General features: G+C 43.0%; 1 protein-coding gene across 4 annotated transcripts; it reads right to left on the reverse strand.

Annotated features, from left to right (window-relative positions):
- Nucleotides 1-784: 784 nt before the first annotated feature.
- On the reverse strand, nt 785-18,911 carry mdm4 (MDM4 regulator of p53). 4 transcript variants are annotated; one of them, XM_023996493.2, is made up of 11 exons: nt 18,858-18,911; nt 17,853-17,946; nt 15,819-15,893; nt 15,594-15,727; nt 15,422-15,471; nt 14,835-14,899; nt 13,289-13,388; nt 13,052-13,212; nt 12,744-12,938; nt 5,750-5,818; nt 785-5,601 (listed from the first exon to the last, which is right to left on the reverse strand). In XM_023996493.2, the coding sequence occupies exons 2-11, from the start codon at nt 17,928-17,930 to the stop codon at nt 5,032-5,034; spliced, it is 1,497 nt and encodes a 498-aa protein (XP_023852261.1). In that variant the 5' UTR covers nt 17,931-17,946; nt 18,858-18,911; the 3' UTR covers nt 785-5,031. The 4 variants fall into 4 exon arrangements, with proteins under 4 accessions (XP_023852261.1, XP_023852260.1, XP_023852259.1 ...); XM_023996492.2 differs by having other exon boundaries at nt 18,800-18,873; XM_023996491.2 differs by lacking the exon at nt 18,858-18,911 and adding an exon at nt 18,469-18,782.
- Between the last annotated feature and the right edge of the window lie 159 nt (nt 18,912-19,070).

Here is a 19,070-nt window from a genome sequence, read left to right on the forward strand (position 1 = left end):
CTCCAACATCTAGTGAAAAGCCTTCCCATAAGAGTGAAGGCTGTTATAGCAGCAAAGGGGAGACCAACTCCATATTAATGCCCATGATTTTGCAATGAGATGTTTGACAAGCAGGTGTCCACATACTTTTGGTCATGTAGCATACCTCCACTTTACTATTTTTCTCCACTCAATGCTTTAAAAGAAATCCTCACACGTATTTTGCTGTGTTTTCTGACCAAGTCAAATGAAATTTGGTTGGTCAAAAACAAGTCTGTGTTTAATAGCGGAGGTCTCGCTAGCCCATGTCTTTTGTTCTGGAATAGCCTACCCATCTGGGACTGTCAGTATTGAGGAGTCTCTCCCTAAGACAGACATTTAACACAGAGGGGACTTTCCAACAGAAAACCTCCCTATGGAAGTGCCCATACGACCTGGTGGGGATTTATTTTGGGACTCAGAAAACACACTTTTATTAAACACTTCATAATGGGAATTAGTGAGGTTAAGTGGAGTGTGAGAAGTAACTAAAGAGATGTTGCACAGACAGACAGGGAGAGGGGGGGGGGGGGGGGGGGCTGTCATGAAGGAGAGAGTACAGGACAGCTGGACTGTCATACAAGGACTTATTATTCAGCCTCAAAGCACTCCACATACAGCAGATACTGTACATCAACAGGTTTATTGTGTGCATGCACATGTCAGCGCAAGAGAATTATCCAATGATAATGTGAGTCATACTGTACTCCTACCAGCAAACTGTAATAAATAACAGACATGCCAAAATAACAGTAGGCCTACACAATTAGTTGTACTTGTTACTTTATTCATAATACAGCACTACAAACAGATTTAGAATGAGCAGAACTAACATTCCAATTCAAAGCAACGTTCCATGACATGAGGCCATATTGGGTGTACCATGTTCTTCTGGAATGTTCTGTTGCATTCATGCTCATCACATCTTTTCGAATTTGGTGCCTTTCTCAGTATTCAACAACCACAACAATGACACATTCTGATGTGCCTCCATGTTAGATAGTAGGTAGAGCTCTGTGGCATGAGTAGGGCAATACAAGGGGATCAAAGCAGGGTTCCTTTACAATATAGCAGATCTAATATAGCTTTAATACACATTGCTAGTATAATTCTCTCACCAGCACAGTGCTGGGTTTAGTCTCACACTAATCAGCCATACTCTATGCAGATTATAACATGTTTAATACTATACAGCTGCAACGTGCGAGAGCTCTTGGACTGAGAACCACTGCTATCGAGCACCACCTGGAGGCAGAGGGGATAAGTACAAGTAAAGAGCTGAACAGTGGTGGAAGGCAAGGCCATCATTCCCTTCAGTCAGGCAGAGCACAGCTAGGACAAGGAATAAAGAGCTCTCTGTACAAGTGCATGTTAATGTTTCAGAGTAGACCTGAGTGTCTGTTACAAGCAGTAGAGAGACGGGAGAGGACAGGTCACTTTGTTACAGGTCACCTGCCTGCAGCCTGCCATTCAGGACCTTCACAAAAGCATAACAGAAAACAGCATTGTACACACAGGAACAATACATCTTCAAGCAAATAATTGCAGAACCAATATCAATTGAAACCCAAAACAATTTCCATAATAACATACAAACAAGCAAAAACCAATCATTACGTTTGGCAGTGAAACGCTTCCCTTAAACAAAACTCAACAAGCACACTCAAATGCACCATCATCGGGAAAACCCCACACATGTCTTTTTCTACCTTAGAGTGATAGAGGACACACTATTGGCCTCCAGAAACAAAGAGCCTGAGTATTACTATGAGTATAGTATTACTGTGCATTTCCACCTGTGCAGTTTGCATCTAGAAATAGACAAAGCTAAAAAAACAAAAACTTCTTTACCATCTATATAGCTTTATTCACACCTTAAGATCTTGTCATTTTATATTTTACCTTTAGTCCTCCCTTTAAAAAGGGACAATCTGCAGTTGCTACAGCCATTTGGCAGTAGCAAAATATATATTTATAGTATTGATTTTTGAAGACTAACTTAAATGCGTCATTAGCTTAGTTTGTTTAACTGTCGTACCCCAAAAAGAACCGCAAAAAGAAAATGTATTTACTTTATTTAAACAAGCACTGTATCGCCTCAAAACATTGTTAAAACTATTATTTTGATATGATAGATGGTCAGGCCTTAGCAGCCATAGCTCTGTATATGAGCGGTTACATTTCTCCAGCCCCATCCCTCAGTTTGACAGAAACAGCGCGGGGAAAACACTTTGTTATTGTTTCAACTGCAATTGCCGCTTTAATGTTTTATTTCTTCTAATTATCAAGGGGCAAACTTAGCACAGGTGATAAGGCTTAGCAGGCCTGTATTCTGTGTAGTGGTGTACAACTCCATACTTACTGTCCAAACACTCATTAATCTGATTTAAAATGTAGGATATTGGAAGAGGTTAACAAAAATCATAAAATAAAACATATTTGGAGAGGAATTAAAGGATCACAAATATTACTAATATCAAGCACAACACCTCCTAAAACAGGAAAATAATGAATCAACGGTATAAAGAAATTGCCAAGTTCAAAATTGCCAAGTTCACTGCACTAAAATGGAGAAATTCAAGAGAGCAGAACTAGAATTTAAGAAAATTGGCAATTGTGAATATTTTAGTATTCATATTTAAGACTAAAAAGTAAATACTGGTCTGGAAAGGAAAAATGGCAGCCCTTGCACGTAGAAACACTACATGACCAAAAGTATGTGGACACCTGCTCGTTGAACATCTCATTCCAGAATCACGGGCATTAATATGGAGTTGGTCCCCCCTTCGCTGCTCAAACAGCTTCCACTCTTCTGGGAAGGCTTTCCACTAGATGTTGGAACATTGCTGTGGGGACTTGCTTCCATTCAGCCACAAGAGCATTAGTGAGGTCGGGCACTGATGTTGGGCGATTAGGCCTTGCTCGCAGTCGGCGTTCCAATTCATCCCAAAGCTGTTCGATGGGGTTGAGGTCAGGGCTCTGTGCAGGCCAGTCAAGTTCTTCCACGCCGATCTCGACAAACCATTTCTGTATGGACCTCGCTCCATGCACGGTGCATTGTTATGCTAAAACAGCAAAGGGCCTTCGCCAAAATGTTGGAAGCACAGAATCATCTAGAATGTCATTGGAGCATTAAGATCTCTAAAGGGCCTAGCCACAACCATAAAAAAAAGTCCCAGACCATTATTCCTCCTCCACAAAACTTCACAGTAGGCACTACACATTCTGGCAGGTAGTGTTCTCCTGGCATCCGCTGAATCCAGATTAGTCCGTCGGACTACCAGATGGTGAAGCATGATTCATCACGCCAGAGAACGCGTTTCCACTGCTCCAGAGTCCAATGGCGGCGAGCTTTACACCACTCCACCCGATGCTTGGCATTGCACATGGTGATCTTAGGCTTGTGTGCAGCTGCTCGGCCATGGAAACCCATTTCATGAAGCTCCAGACGAACAGTTTTTGTGTTGACGTTGCTTCCAGAGGCAGTTTGGAACTTAGTAGTGTGTGTTACAACCAAGGACAAACTTTTTTTTTTATAGCAATCGGCGGTCCCATTCTTTGAGCTTGTGTGGCCTTCCACTTCACAGCTGAGCCGTTGTTGCTCCTAGATGTTCTCACTTCACAATAACAGCACTTACAGTTGACCGGGGCAGCGCTAGCAGGGCAGAAATTTTACAAACTGACTAGTTGTAAAGGTGGCATCTTATGAAGGTGCCACGTTGAAAGTCAGAGCTCATCAGTAAGGGCATTCTACTGCCAATGTTTGTCTATGGAGATTGCATGTCGGAGTGCTCGATGACATACACCTTTTAGCAACGGATGTGGCTGAAATAACTGAATCCACTAATTTGAAGGGGTGTCCACATACACTATATATACAAAAGTATTTCCTTATTGAGATGGGCTAATTTACAACAACTCTACATAGAGGGCTATAGATGTGACTCTTCAACTATATTTCAGACTGGTTATTATCGTTAATATTAACTACTTTTTACTAACTAGACTTTGAAAAGAGAGGCAAAAGTTCTGTGGAGTACATTCACTTGCATTGTGAGTACAAGGACAGTAAGACAACAAAGCATTCTGATCAGCGCTACAGGGTAAAGACTTCTCCCTGGGGGTATGTATACTATTGAAAAACGATGACAAGGGTATCCAAAGGAGATGTTTCTTATTGACTTATCTTGAAAATAGGCCTTGCAACCAAAATGTGGTCAATAAATCAGCAAAAACGTAGAGTATGTATCGAAAATCTCCTTTTGATCCCCCTTGTCTTCGTTTTCAAGAGCACACAAAAAAAACGCTGCAGAGAAATTAAAGAAAAACAAAAGGACTAAACAGGAGAGGAGGACCACCAAAGCACTGCGGCTCCATGAATATACATGGCAATGAGAATTCATACCTGTTCTCACTGGAGGAGAAGTAGTCAGCCAGTGTGTAGCTAGCTTACCATCATCTTAACCGAGGGAGAGAAGACCGGTCTTTAAGGGATAAAATATAGCGTATGGCAGCAAACACGTCAGCAGCCTGACAACCGGCAGAAAGCTTTTTCTGGACACTTACAACAGTGGCCAATAGGAAACAAATGTCAACAGGTCTTCCGTCGGGAACAAAAACTTAAGTCTCACATATCGTTGTCGTCAAGGTTAGCTGCAATGACAGCTGCGTTTTCATATGTACAATGCTGCTTGGCCCTCAAATAAATAAATACCTATGATGTTACATTGAGTAGCAAATGACTTTCATGAAATGTGGCACAGAGATAACTATATAGTTGGATACTTCAAGAAACACATTGCTGGATTTGTACCTTTCATTACTAGCGCCATTGATCAGAGGCAGTGTGATACAAGCAATACAAGGCAACAGAGAGCAAAAGGGAACATGCTCTTTTAAGTGCTATACTCTGTGTCTTTCTGGGGCGTATGAGTGGCTTTTGATGCAAGGGATTGTGTCTTCTTCCAATTTTAAATAACCTTGTACATTACACATCTGTGTGTTCCAATCCTCTCAGGCTATGAATGTCTTTATAACCTTCTGTATGATCTGTCCACAACCGGGACATGGAGCGTGGAACTTGTGCAGCTTCCTGGCGCAGGAGAAGCAGGTTAGCAGGTGAGCCGTGCGGCCGTGTATAATACTCCCGTTACGCGGACGCATCCGACACAGCTTACAGGGCTCCAACAGCGCCTCGGGCCTAACCTCTACTTCCATCCCCAGGCTTTCCTGACTCTCTCCTCCAGAGAGCTGCTCCTCCCTGGGAAGGCCTCGCGGCCTAGGACCCTTGCCCTTCCCTGGAACCCCGGGAGGCAGCAGGCGGTCAGGGGTGGAGTGTGAGGGCAGGATGACGGGGTCAGACACGGTCCTGAGGCAGTCTGGGACATCGATGCCTGTGTCGCTTTCCTCCTCATCGTCGTCTCGCGGGGCCAGAGTACTGCATGCTGGGATGTCGGGGACGGAAAGTGAGTGGACCAACCGTGGGACGTCTTTGTACCAGTTCTTGCGTAGAGCCCAGCAGCGTACGCAGTAGCGCTGGAGAGGAGAGTTGTACTTCCTGCACTCTGTACACTGCCATGCATCCTGAGAGAGTTAGAGAATGCGTTAGACAAGAGGTAGCTATAAGGAACTATCAGTGTCATGTGAGACAGAGGCAGTCAGATAGAGGGAGACAAAGTCGAGCGAAAGAGAGATCGAGACAAAAAGATGGAAAACAGAGATGGAGACGGACCTGTGTAGAGATCTCTATATCCGTATCATCACTCAGACACTGAGAGTCCTCATCTGGCTCCTCCTGCATCTGAGGAGAGAAGAGAGACACTCAGTCACATAAACTACATTTCCATACAGTTTTTATGAGAGTAAAGTCATACCGTATTAAAAAAAACAGCTGTGTTCGGTTAAATTATATAAATGCCAACAGATCATTTATACGTTTGGCATGGTGGGAACTTTTTGTTTCTAAAATTAATTAATGCTAGAAATGGAGGTGGAAATGCCTTTATGCGCAAATATCGTAATAACCATCCTATGGAAGTAAAGTCACGTGATCTGGTGTGTGGTCCCGTGTGGCTCAGTTGGTAGAGCATGGCGCTTGCAACGCCAGGGTTGTGGGTTCAATTCCCACGGGGGGACCAGGATGAATATGTATGAACTTTCCAATTTGTAAGTCGCTCTGGATAAGAGCGTCTGCTAAATGACTTAAATGTAAATGTCCTCCCTAGGGCTGTGGCCGTCATGACATTTTGTCAGCCAGTGATTGTCAAGCAAGTAACTGTCGGTCTCACGGTAATAGACTGTTAACATAAAAACATTTAGCATCTCCTGGCTTACACACAAGCCACTGACACAGACCTTTGGAACAGCTACATTTTAAAAAGTCTAATAAATCCATGTAATATAGCCTACACCAACACAATAAATCCATTATTTATTTTAGACAGGTCTAAAGAAGCATGATATGAAGAAAATGTAGTCTATATCAGAAGAACAGAATAGCATATTCTGAGTTGTCCTTATGTTAAGTCCTGATATGGCTATGCCATATGGATGTGGGCTACACTAGTTCATTTAGCAGACAAGATTTGCTTAGAATTCCGTGGCATTATTTTGTAATATGAAGAATACAATTGAACAAAGCTGAATAAAATAGAAAGGATATTTTCTCCAAAGGATTTGTGGGAGTGCTCACATGTGGCTATTCTGTGTTAAGCGGTTAAAGAAATAGGTATTCCTATATGCTTAATTTAGAGTTATTAATGTAACTTTAGTTGTGATACAAACGTTGGGCTATATGTTTGGATTTTTAATACATTGTAAGGCTGCATGATGCGACTAATGATGATTTGAAAAAAAGTATCTTGAAAAAGCATGAGCTCTGCTTTGTTTTTCGCGCAGGCTGTACACACATCAGTTACAATTTGACAAGCACTTGATAATGCCAAGAATTTCACGGTGGCATCCCCTTTGTGTGGCTGTAATGCACCCTAAACAAATCCATGCCTTTGGCAGCCAGTGGCCGTTGTGCCCTTCTGCCTGAGTACTGTGCGCTCCGAATCTCCATCTCACTCACATGGCTCTCCATCACGTGATCAGGTCTTTCTCACAGGCTACAAGTGAAGACAGACACATCGGGGACGCAACTGCACACGTCCTTATCCAATTCCGAGGTGGATATTGGAAGAACTGTCCACATTTACTTTTCGTCAGCCCTACAAGATGAGTAGGCCTAACGTACAGCGAAAGCACTAGCCTATGTCAATCTACTATCCCCCATAGTACAAAAGCCGACCTATTCTATTCTGTGCGAGAAATAAATATTCCAAACAGTCTGGGACAGTTGTGGGATGTGATAGATCCAAAATTAATACAACAATTAGCATCAAAAAACATTTTCTACGCAATGTGGCTGAAGCAATAGATCAGAACTTTAAGCTTAAAATGTTGAGAAACTATCAGGCTATTTCTTCACATTATAAGCGCAGCAATGTGCACATGGTAGTAGACTATAAGTGCGAATATTCCATTAGCGGGAAAACACCCTTATCAAAAGTGATCACAAATTAAATTATGCATGTAATGCTTTTGTTATAAAGGTGCATTTTTATGGTGAAAATTATCTTCCCCAAACTTGAAACGCACACACTGCGTATGTATGCCAGTTAGGCTCTACACCCCTTGTAAAGCGGATTAATGTGATAACTTCTTAAAATGTATTTGGCCACTTTAGTTGTGATACAAAACTTATATCAAAATATACAGGCTTATGGCCTAGGCTACATGAGGTGTGCAACTATAATTCGACAAAGTCACAAACAAAAGGCATTGTTTCTTATGCTGGGCATCATTCACAAGTGATAATATATAATTCACAAGTGATAGGCTGATATTGTCACCCATCAGACTATTCTTGATTTAATCTTGTCTTTACATATAGTAAATAATGTGTGAAATTTGTTTTGATTTAGAATGGACCATTATATGGACCATTATCATGCACCTGTATCGAAACAGGGGCAGCGGGGAAAAAACAAAACACGTAATCTATGCACTTAAATAGCGAATGGAGGACACTTTTCGCATGGTTCATTTTCATGCCAGCCATGTAGGCTATACTCCTGTTGTAAATAAAAGCAATGTGCTTAATATTAGGAAAGTTCAGAAATAAATATAGTATGCATAGCCTATAGAAAGCTGATTGAATCCTCTTTTTAGTTAAGGCCATCAGTCTGTTTTCTTGCGCAATTGCATAGCCTATAGAAATGTGGCACAACATGTGCTCTCATGAAGTGTTGGATTCGATTTTTGATGACATTTGCATTGATTTCAGAGTGATTAGAGGGACAATAGTGCTGAGTACCAGGCAGTTAGCAAGTTTGGTAGGCTACTAATGACCATCAGCAGCATCAGAGCTTGGAGAAGCCTAATTAACGTGACTAAACTGTCACATGGAATTTGACTGCCTTCATGACTGCCGGTGTGGCGGTAATACAGTCACGCAACAGCCCTAGTCCTCCCACTACATCTTGGGAAACCAAGGCAGTTTAATAGGCTGCAGATTAAATAAGTTATGAACTTCACAGGGTGGTGAAAGTGCACAGTGATGAGCTTGATGTCTCTTTCCAATAAATATTGAGGGTCTTATTCTGGTGACATGATGATCGATGCCTGACTGCTGCTTGACAAACAAATATTCTTTGTGTTATCCATAATAATCTCGTCATAAAGAGAAGCCTACCCGCACTGTCATCAAAAAGAAAGGAGGACCAAGGCACTCTTCATATAATTAATTAAAATGCCTTTATTAGTATGGCATGTTCAATAGAAACAAAGTTTTAAAACCAAAACCCGCACTGTATCTGGGAACTGTTGGCTAGAGCGCACATGCCAAGACAACAGTAGGAACATTTAGTTAAATAAAAAGTTCAATAAAATAAATACATTTTCTATTTAATGCAACAGTTTGTAACAAAACTATCAGTAGAGTTGAAAATGCGATGGAAACTTGATTTTTATTTGGTAAATGAAAACTTGAAAAATAAGTACATTGTGTGCACTACGTCATCACGTACTGCATATTTTCTTTATGAATATTTGAGTGGAAATCTGTCGCTAATCGGATGGAAATTGACCTAAACCCAAAAAACATGGGTAGATGGCAGCATCAGCGCAAAACTGAAAGTGCAAACCACCGCAAGGTGACAGGGAATATGGTCAAATTCAAACAGTACAGTTTTGCCCTCCCTAAGGCAATCAAACAGGCAAAATGTCAGTAGAGACAACGTGGAAACACAATTCAACGGTTCAGACACGAGACATAGAGTACAGTTCCCGTCAAAAGTTTGGACACGCCTACTCATTCAAGCGTTTTTCTTTATTTTTACTATTTTCTTCATTGTAGAATAATAGTGAAGACATCAAAACTATGAAATAACACATATGGAATCATGTAATAAGCAACAATAAAAAAGTTAAACAAATCAAAATATATTTGAGATTTTTCAAAGTAGCCACCCTTTGTCTTATGACAGCTTCACACACTTGGCATTCTCTCAACCAGCTTCATGAGGTAGTCACCTGGAATGCATTTCAATTAACAGATGTGCCTTGTAAAAAGTGAATTTGTGGAATTTCTTTCCTTTTCAATGTGTTTGAGCCAATTAGTTGTGGTGTGACAAGGTAGGGGTGGTATACAGAAGATAGCCCTATTTGGTAAAAGACCAAGTCCATATTATGGCAAGAACATCTCAAATAAGCAAAGAGAAACGACAGTCCATAATGAAGGTCAGTCAATCATCAAAATGTCAAGAACTTTGAAAGTTTCTTCAAGTGCAGTCGCAAAAACAAAGAGGTATGATGAAACTGGCTCTCATAAGGACCGCCACAGGAAAAGAAGACCCAAAGGTACCTCTGCTGCCGAGGATAAGTTCAGTAGAGTTACCAGCCTCAGACATCTGTAATTAACTACATCTCAGATTGCAGCCCAAATAAATGCTTTGCAGAGTTCAAGTAACAGACACATCAATTGTTAGAGGAGATTGCATGAATCAGGCCTTCATGGTCAAATTGCTGCAAAGAAACCACAACTAAAGGTCACCAATATGAAGAAGAAACTTGCCAGGGCCAAGAAACACGAGCAATGGACATTAGACCAGTGGAAATCTATCCTTTGGTCTGATGAGTCCAAAATTGAGACGAAGAGTAAGTGAACAGACGATCGCCGCATGTGTGGTTCCCACCGTGAAGCATGGAGGTGGTGGTGTGATGGTGCTTTGCTGGTGACACTGATTTATTTAGAATTCAAGGCACACTTAACCAGTATGGCTACCACAGCATTCTGCAGCAATACGCCATTACATCTGGTTTGCACTTAGTTTTAGATTTATTTAACTAGGCAAGTCAGTTAAGAACAAATTCTTATTTACAATGACGGCCTACCCCGGCCAAACCATAACAACGCTGGTCCAATTGTGCACCGCCCTATGGGACTCCCAATCATGGCCGGTTGTGATACAGCCTGGAATCGAACCAGGGTTTGTAGTGACGCCTCTAGCACTGAGATGCCATGCCTTAGTTCCACTACTCCCAAGTGGCGCAGCAGTCTATCATCTGTTTTTCAACAGGACAATGACCCAAACACCTTCAGGCGGTGTAAGGGCTATTTGACCAAGAAAGAGAATGATGGAGTGCTGCATCAGATGACCTGGCCTCCACAATCACCCGACCTCAACCCAATTGAGATGGTTTGGGATGAGTTGGACCGCAGACTGAAGGAAAAGCAGCCAACACGTGCTCAGCATGTGTCAACTCCTTCAAGACTATTGGAAAAACATTTAAGGTGATTACCTCATGAAGCTGGTTGAGAGAATGCCACTTTGAAGAATCTCAAATATATTTGGATTTGTTTAACACTTTTGGTTACTACATGATTCTATATGTTATTTCCTAGTTTTGATGTCTTCACTATTATTCTACAATGTAGAAAAAATTAAGGAAAAACCTTAACACCTTAGGTGTCCAAACTTTTGACTGGTACTGTATGTGGCAGGGACTCCAGACAATCATGGGTTACAAAGGGAAAACCAGCCATGTCACAGACACCGACATCTTGCTCCCGGACAAGCTAAACACCTTCTTTGCCAGCTTTGAGGATAACACAGTGCCACCAAAGCGGCCTGCTTTCCAGGACTGTGGGCTCTAGTTCTCCGTGGCCGAAGTGAGTAAGACATTTAATCGTGTTAACCAACGTAAGGCTGCCGGCCCAGACGGGATCCCTAGCCGCGTCCTCAGAGCACGCGCAGACCAGCTGGCTGGAGTGTTTACGGATATATTCAATCTCTTCCTATCCCAGTCTGCTGTCCCCACTTGCTTCATGATGTCCACCATTGCTCCTGTACCCAATAAAAGCAAAGATAACTGCCATCTGGACAAGATGAATACCTATGTAAGAACGCTGTTCATTGATTACAGCTCAGCCTTCAACACCATAGTACCCTCCAAGCTCATCATTAAGCTTGGGGCCCTGGGTCTGAACCCCGCCCTGTGCAACTGGGTTCTGGACTTTGAGGGGCCGCCCTCAGGTGGTGAAGGTAGAAAACAACACCACTACGCTAATCCTCAACACAGGGACCCCTCCTGTACTCCCTGTTCGCCCATGACTGTGTGGCCACGCACGCCTCCAACTCAATCATCATGTTTGCAGTAGTAGGCCTGATTACCAACAATGATGAGACCAGCCTACAGGGAGGAAGTGAGGGTCCTGTAGGAGTGGTGCTGATCGTGGACTTCAGTAGACAGCAGAGGGAGCACGTGCCAATCCACGGGACCGCAGTGGAGAAGGTGAAAAGCTTAAAGTTCCACGGCGTACATATCACTGACAATCTGAAATGGTCCACCCACACAGACAGTGTGGTGAAGGCGCAACAGCGCCTCTTCAACCTCAGGAGGCTGAAGAAATTCAGCTTGGCCGCGAAGACCCTCAAACTTTTGCAGATACACCATTGAGAGGATTCTGTCGGGCTGCATCTCCACTTGGTACAGCAACTGCACCGCCCACAAACGCAGGGCTCTCCAGAGGGTGGTGCAGTCTGCCCAACTTATCACCGGGGGCACACTGCCTGCCCTCCAAGACACCTACAGCACCCGATGTCACAGGAAGGCCAAAAAGATCATCAATGACATTCACCCCGGTATCATCCAGAAGGCGAGGTTAGTACAGGTGCATCAAATCTGGGACCGAGAGACTGAAAAATAGCGTCCATCTCAAGGCCATCAGACTTAAATAGGCATCACTAGCCGGCTCCCACCCAGTACCCTGCACAGAACTTAGTCACTAGCTGGTTACCACTCAGTCACTCAAACCTGCACCTTAGAGGCTGCTGCCCTATGTACATAGACATGGAATCACTGGTCACTTTAATAAGGTAGCATACTGTTTTACTAATTTCATGTGTATATATTGTACTCTAGTCAATGCCACTCATACATTGCTCATCCTAATATTTCTATATTCCAATCTTTTAGATTGTGTAATGTTAGATATTACTGCACTGAGCTAGGAACACAAGCATTACGCTACACCCGCAATAACATCTGCTAAATAGGTGTATGTATAGGTGTAACCTAGCTATAGTCTGAAATAATACTCCATAGTACAAGAGCTATAAAGAAAACATATAATTGTTTATGTACCACTCAACATAGAAACTACAGGAGAACAGTCCTACCTCCTTATCAGCCTTCTCCTCTTTTCCTCCTCCCTCCTCTTCAGGTGGTGGCTCTCCTTCTCCTCCACTCCCTTCTTCCAGCACGGCCTCCTTCATTTCCACGCTCACCTGTTCACTTCCCCCCTCCGTCAGGAACCACAGGTCGTCCGTCGTGTCCGACACGATCGCTGTGTCCTCATCCTGCGCAGGAGACAGCTGATCCCTCAGTCAGGATGTGTGTGATCTGATCACTGTATGACTATGATCCCTGAGTTTATCCCCTTGACAAGCAAATAAACTGACTATAGTAAACAGCATATTCTTCTTACTTGATTAGTGTGGATGTCCGTAGAGCCGTTGCTTCTGCGACTGTAGTTGTTACGCAGATTACCCAGAAACCACCAGGGCAGCCCTGAGAGGTCCCACTCGTCTAGTGTGACATCGAGCTTGGGCCGTTTGCAGGCCGACTGGGGCAAGCCATCTAAAGAGTCTGAGGGAGAGGCCACAGGGGGGGGTTGGGACTCAAATAATATAGCAGTTATATATAGCCATGTGAGTGAGTTTACCTTCGTCAGGCTCCCGGGGTCTTCTCTGAGACGGGGTCTGCATGGGGAGGGCCTCGTCACTGGCCACAACCAGGCCCGCCTTGGCCACGCCCCCACACACCTACACAAGTAGGAGGGGAGGAGGAGAGCCAATCAGATAACAGAGCAGAAACTGGGCACTTGGCGAAACCACAGCTCCTTCACAGCACGGCCTAGGGAGGGTGGGGGGCAGGTCAGTGGAATAGGTCCATGGGTACTGGGGCAATGGAGGGCCACATAAGGACAGACAGGGCAACAGAGCCACACACATTCAGAGAAAGGTTGAAAATGAAAGGAGACAGAGTGACTGACTACAATCTGCCTAAATTAATCTGTAATCCTACATGCTTGGTGTTTGTGTGTGCATAAACCAGACAAGCATTAGTATGGACACACCACACCGCAGATGCAGCGTTCAATCTTCCATGATCACACACAAGTTGGAATACTATTCAACACGATGCCGTGATTAGATGACAAGTGACTACATCTTTAAATTGGTCTGCATGCATTTCTTGACGAAGAGGAACCAGTCCTCCCATATTATCTTTATTTTTGTTATTTTTCAAATTGCAACACACAAAGACTGAGGGAATTTATATTTTTAATTTATAATATCAGTCAATGATTTCTGCATGCCTCTTCTCAACAAAAGTTGTAGTCACAGATAATTAAACCCATTGATCACTATCCATATGATCAACATTCATTCATTAATTCTTCTCTAGTCATATCTCACTGTAAACTCCCATATGCACTATTGGCCTAGAGGCAACTAATGCTAAGTGGAAACAAGAGGTGTTGGGGTAAGAAACTATTGCGGTGTTGGTGAAGGGGGTGAAGGGCAGTTTGGGTGTTAGGGAGAAGGGGAAGTGGGGTTTGTTGTTTCGGTGGAAGAGAGAGGTGGCAAATATTGCGTGGAGGGGCAAGTTTGGGGAAGGGCCAGGTGTGGGGCGGGTAGAGAGAGGAAGGGGTAGATGGGGGAGTGGGTGTTTGAAACGAGACTGGATCAGGAGCTGTGTTCCTCCAGCAGGTTTGGGGCAGAGAAGAGAACTCTGAGACAGACAGAGACAGTGACTCTGCCCCCCATGCTCTGAGTGGTGCTGGTGGGTCCGGCAGTGTTATATGTTGGAACTCCACCAGGCCAGGCCAGAGATGGGGATGTACAGAGACGGTGCCACTCTGTACACATAAACACCTGCGAAGACAGTGGCCCTCCCCTCCCCTCACAACACACAAGCTACTGGCTCAATAAACTTGGGAAAATCAACCAAATGCTCTACATTTTCAATGCAACTAATAATTTTTAAATCAGTTGATTGTATTCCAACTTTGATAATGGTGATAAAGACCACAAAATCAGTTGGCCAGAACAATTGATATCTCAACTAGGAAGCTGCGCGCATGGCTCATTACATTTTGAAGAGAGTGACGGATTGAGCTACCCTGGGGGGGGGGGGGGTTGTGTGTGGTGAGGTGGTGGGCTTGAGGGTCCCTGTTTCTCCTGAGCACCATGCTTCAGCTTTACCTGACCGCGGTCCTCCACTCCGCCCTCTACACACTCACGGCCCACAGAAAGACTCTCTGCAGCGTCTGTGTTTCAGAATGAGATACAGTAACACACAAAACACACCCTGCCCTTTAATTAACACACTCCGCACACACACACACTCCCTATAACACTATAGGTACACTGTAGCTCTGGTTTCTTCGAAGAATTCTGCAGGGCAAATGAGGAGTTAAACACCTCCACATCAAGAGAGATCCAGTTCTACAGTTTACACATGCACACCTTTCACCTCCAACCAGCAAGACTGAGCTTATAGAGTAGAAGGCAATACAAAGAGAGACTGATTCTTCACTGGTTGGTAAAACCATCATTCTTAAAGCTTCAACATTCATTAAGACCCTATACGTAGATGATTTGACTGTACACGTGAGGAAAAAGAGAAAATATGTATATTGATTTCTTATCAACAATCATCCCACACTCAATCCAGACAAAGCAGCATTGCATTAGTCTTTCACCTGTTTCCGGCAGGATCATATTCAAATGCATCAAATTGTATTTTTTAAATGGAAATCTCACAAGCAACGGAGGCATTGATCACTTACCTGAACAATTCAGCACAACTAAATACTTCTTCAGCATCTCGTAGACTGGACTGCAAAATAGGACACATGTCGACTTGAACTTAAGTGTTAAGTATACAGCATAAGCGTATTATGTACAGTGTAAGAATAATGTGTACTGAGCATGAGCCTGTGGGTGTGCGAGTGCGCTCACCTGGGGTTTTTGACGGAGAAGCTCTCGACTTCCAGCAGCTCTCCCAGTGGGTCGTCCTGACAGTGCACTATGTGCTGCCTCTGTTTATCATACAACTGCTTCCCCATGATGTACTGGCCCAGGTAGTGCATCACCTGACACACACAGTTTGTGAACATACGTTTTAATAAGTGCAATATAGCTTTATCTTATAGGGCTGTTACCATGCCAACTGTGTCCACTCACCTCCTTGAGGGTAAAGATGTCCTCCTGGGCTCCAGCCACACGCAGAATCTGCAGGAGAGGGGCTTTAGGCTGCACCTGCCACAGACAGAACCTGCATTAGCCTTAGCAGGACCAGATACATTCTCTGTACAAAGGTTGTGGTTAATGTTGTTGAGACTTAGGTCAACATCAGTGGAAGCTCCTCAGAGGAGGGAGGGGAGGACCATCCTCAGTGAATTTCATAAAAAAAAAAAAAAAAGATCATTTTTAGACAAAACTATACTAAATATATTCACATCAGCAAATAATGTAGGGTAGCGCCATGGTGTAGCCGGAGGACAGCTAGCTTCCGTCCACCTCTGGGTACACTGACTTCAATACAAAACCTAAGAGGCTCATGGTTCTCCCCCCCTTCCGTAGACTTACACGGTACTGGAACGAATTGCAAAAATCACTGAAGCTGGAGACTTAAATCTCCCTCACTAACTTTAAGCATCAGCTGTCAGAGCAGCTTACAGATCATTGCACCTGTACATAGCCCATCTGTAAATAGCCCACCCAACTACCTCATCCCCATGTTATTTATTTATTTTTCTTTGCACCCCAGTATCTCTACTTGCACATTCATCTTCTGCACATCTATCACTCCAGTGTTTAATTGCTAAATTGTAATTATTTCACCACTATGGCCTATTTATTGCCTTATCGCCCTAATCTTACAACATTTGCACACACTGTATATAGACTTTTCTATTGTGTTATTGACTGTACGTTTGTTTATCCCATGTGTAACTCTGTGTTGTTTGTGTCGCACTGCTTTGCTCTATCTTGGCCAGGCCGCAGTTGTAAATGAGAACTTGTTCTCAACTGGCCTACCTGGTTAAATAAAGGTTAAATAAAAAAACTGAAAGAATAAGCTACAGGTAGCTAATACTGCAGTGCATAAAATATGGTGAGTAGTGGACTCAGAGAGAGAAAGATAATAGTTTAACAGTTTTGGAGATGCCAGAGAGAGAGATGCATATGTATGTTGTTTGCTTGAACACAAGGAGAGATAGACAGAGGTGATAGTGAAAGATGGATGAGCTGGGAAAGGGGGATACCTAGTCAGTTGCACAACTGAATGCATTCAACAGAAATGTATATTTCGTCATTTTTTCTCTCTCTCACAGCTTGCAAATGCAGCTAGCTAGCTTAGCCTACTCAAACAGAGGGATGCTATGTTAGCTAGTTGGGTATGCCTACCCAACAACACTGGAACTCTTCCAAGTCAAGGTAAGGATTTACAATTTAATTGCCACCGTTACCCGACTGTGTAACTGCTAACTGGTTATAACCGCTAACTGACTGTATACTAACGTTACTGCATGATTGTAGGGGGTTTAACGCGTTAGTTCTATTAGCTATGTTGACTATGACGTTACATTAGCAAATAATGGTGACAACGATGTAGGCTGTGTGTAGCGGTTATGATATGGTTTGGCTTGGATAGGTTTTTCGCCTGGTCACATACAGCTGATGTGTTGTCCATTGAAGTCCACAAGCCAAGGGAAAGGGTGAGAGCAGGAGAGCGCATAGATGCGGAGGAATACAACGTGGCTGCTATGAAAGTGAACTGGGTTTACGTGTGATAAGGTGTGTATTCATTCCGCAGATTTTGCTGTAAAACGTTTCTTAAACAGAAGCAAACAAAACGAAAATAAACATACCTGGATGTGTCCAATATAAACTCTCGTTTGCAACTGTTGGACTAATGACTACACCCTAGATCAGCTAGATCCAAGAGTGTGCAAGGTGGTATTGAATATGCCACTGTCGGTCACCTCAAATTTCTCTCGACCAGTGTGCACCTATGTTGTAAACGTTCATTCAAAGGCCAGGTTGTAACAACTTCATGACTGGTATAGGGAAAATGTGAGTATCATGTAGTAGCCTAAACCTATGGATGTTACATTGAACTGGGTGAATGGAATATGAGCGACAGTCATCCAATACGCTGTAATAGAAATACGACCATGCTCATGAGAATAAACATATCTGTGTAAATAAACTCACCTGACTCCCATCACCAGGTAATATGTTGCATGCTGAGCTTGAAGCGGTGTACTGCTGGGGTGACGGTAACGAGGTCATATTCAAAAGACAAAATCTGCAAGGGGGAAAAAACGCAAGAATTGATGTTAACGTTAGCTATTCATTTCATACACAACCCACTGTATCTTCTATTTAGGTTCAATCTACATTTGGGGGAAAGAAACACGTTGATCGCTAGTTAGTTAAAGCTAGCAACTGCATGTCTTCAAGCTGTCCATTGGCCTTGGCTAACTACCTAGCTAACTAGCCTCTTGAACACAACTTATTGAGCCCGCAGCCTGTAGTCAGCTAACGTTAGCTAAACAAACAATATAGCATTCTATGAGTAGTTAGCGAGCTAACTTACTAGATAGCTAACGTTAGATAACATTGTGAGACCATATACTCGTTGGTCGCTTCCGCGCAACATATATTAACTGATAGCTATCTTTCCAACACTTGAAATAAAAATTCGATGGCATTCTGCATTTAATTTTAAACGACGTCAAATGGATAGCTAGTTAGCCATAGGAAATGCTAGATAGCTAAGTTAAACTGGACCACTTTGCTAGGTAGCAAACGGACAACTGAAACTCACCTCAATATATCGGCATTACTGCAACATTCTCTAGCAAGCTACATTCTTGCAAATTGGCCTTCGTACCCGACAAATACTAAAGTGTGTAATGAAAAATATAGCAATTTAACAAAGCATAGCCAAATCGTGTGCTACCTTGTAGCCAGCTCTTCAACTGTTAGCACAACTTAGAAAATTCAAATTCAGTATGGTGCACTGCACAACTTCCGGTACAATTGTCGCCATCTTCACTTTTCTGGCTGGTAGCTATAGTTTTTGTTATAAAATAGCTAGCTGTGGTTGTATGTTAGCTATATCCACAAAGATTTGCCCACGTCTACCTACTAGTTACCTGTTTTTGCGTAAACATTAGCTTTCCTTACTATTTTGGGGGTATACGGCTTGCTCACCTAAAGGCTATGCTTAAGGTAACGCTTGGAAATCCGTACCATGCATGACATTCTGATGGAACACAGAATATCACTCTTGCTCAATAGCCACCAGCCAACAGTTTGTAGTTTCACTGTTTCCACACATACTTTTTTGGTTCATATAAAGTGTAAAATGTAGCTATTATTTGTACGTTTTATGTGGACCACAGGAAGAGTAGCTGCTGTATGTGC

This window comes from Salvelinus sp. IW2-2015, linkage group LG11 (assembly GCF_002910315.2).
Source record: "Salvelinus sp. IW2-2015 linkage group LG11, ASM291031v2, whole genome shotgun sequence".
Taxonomy (NCBI): Eukaryota; Metazoa; Chordata; class Actinopteri; order Salmoniformes; family Salmonidae; genus Salvelinus; species Salvelinus sp. IW2-2015.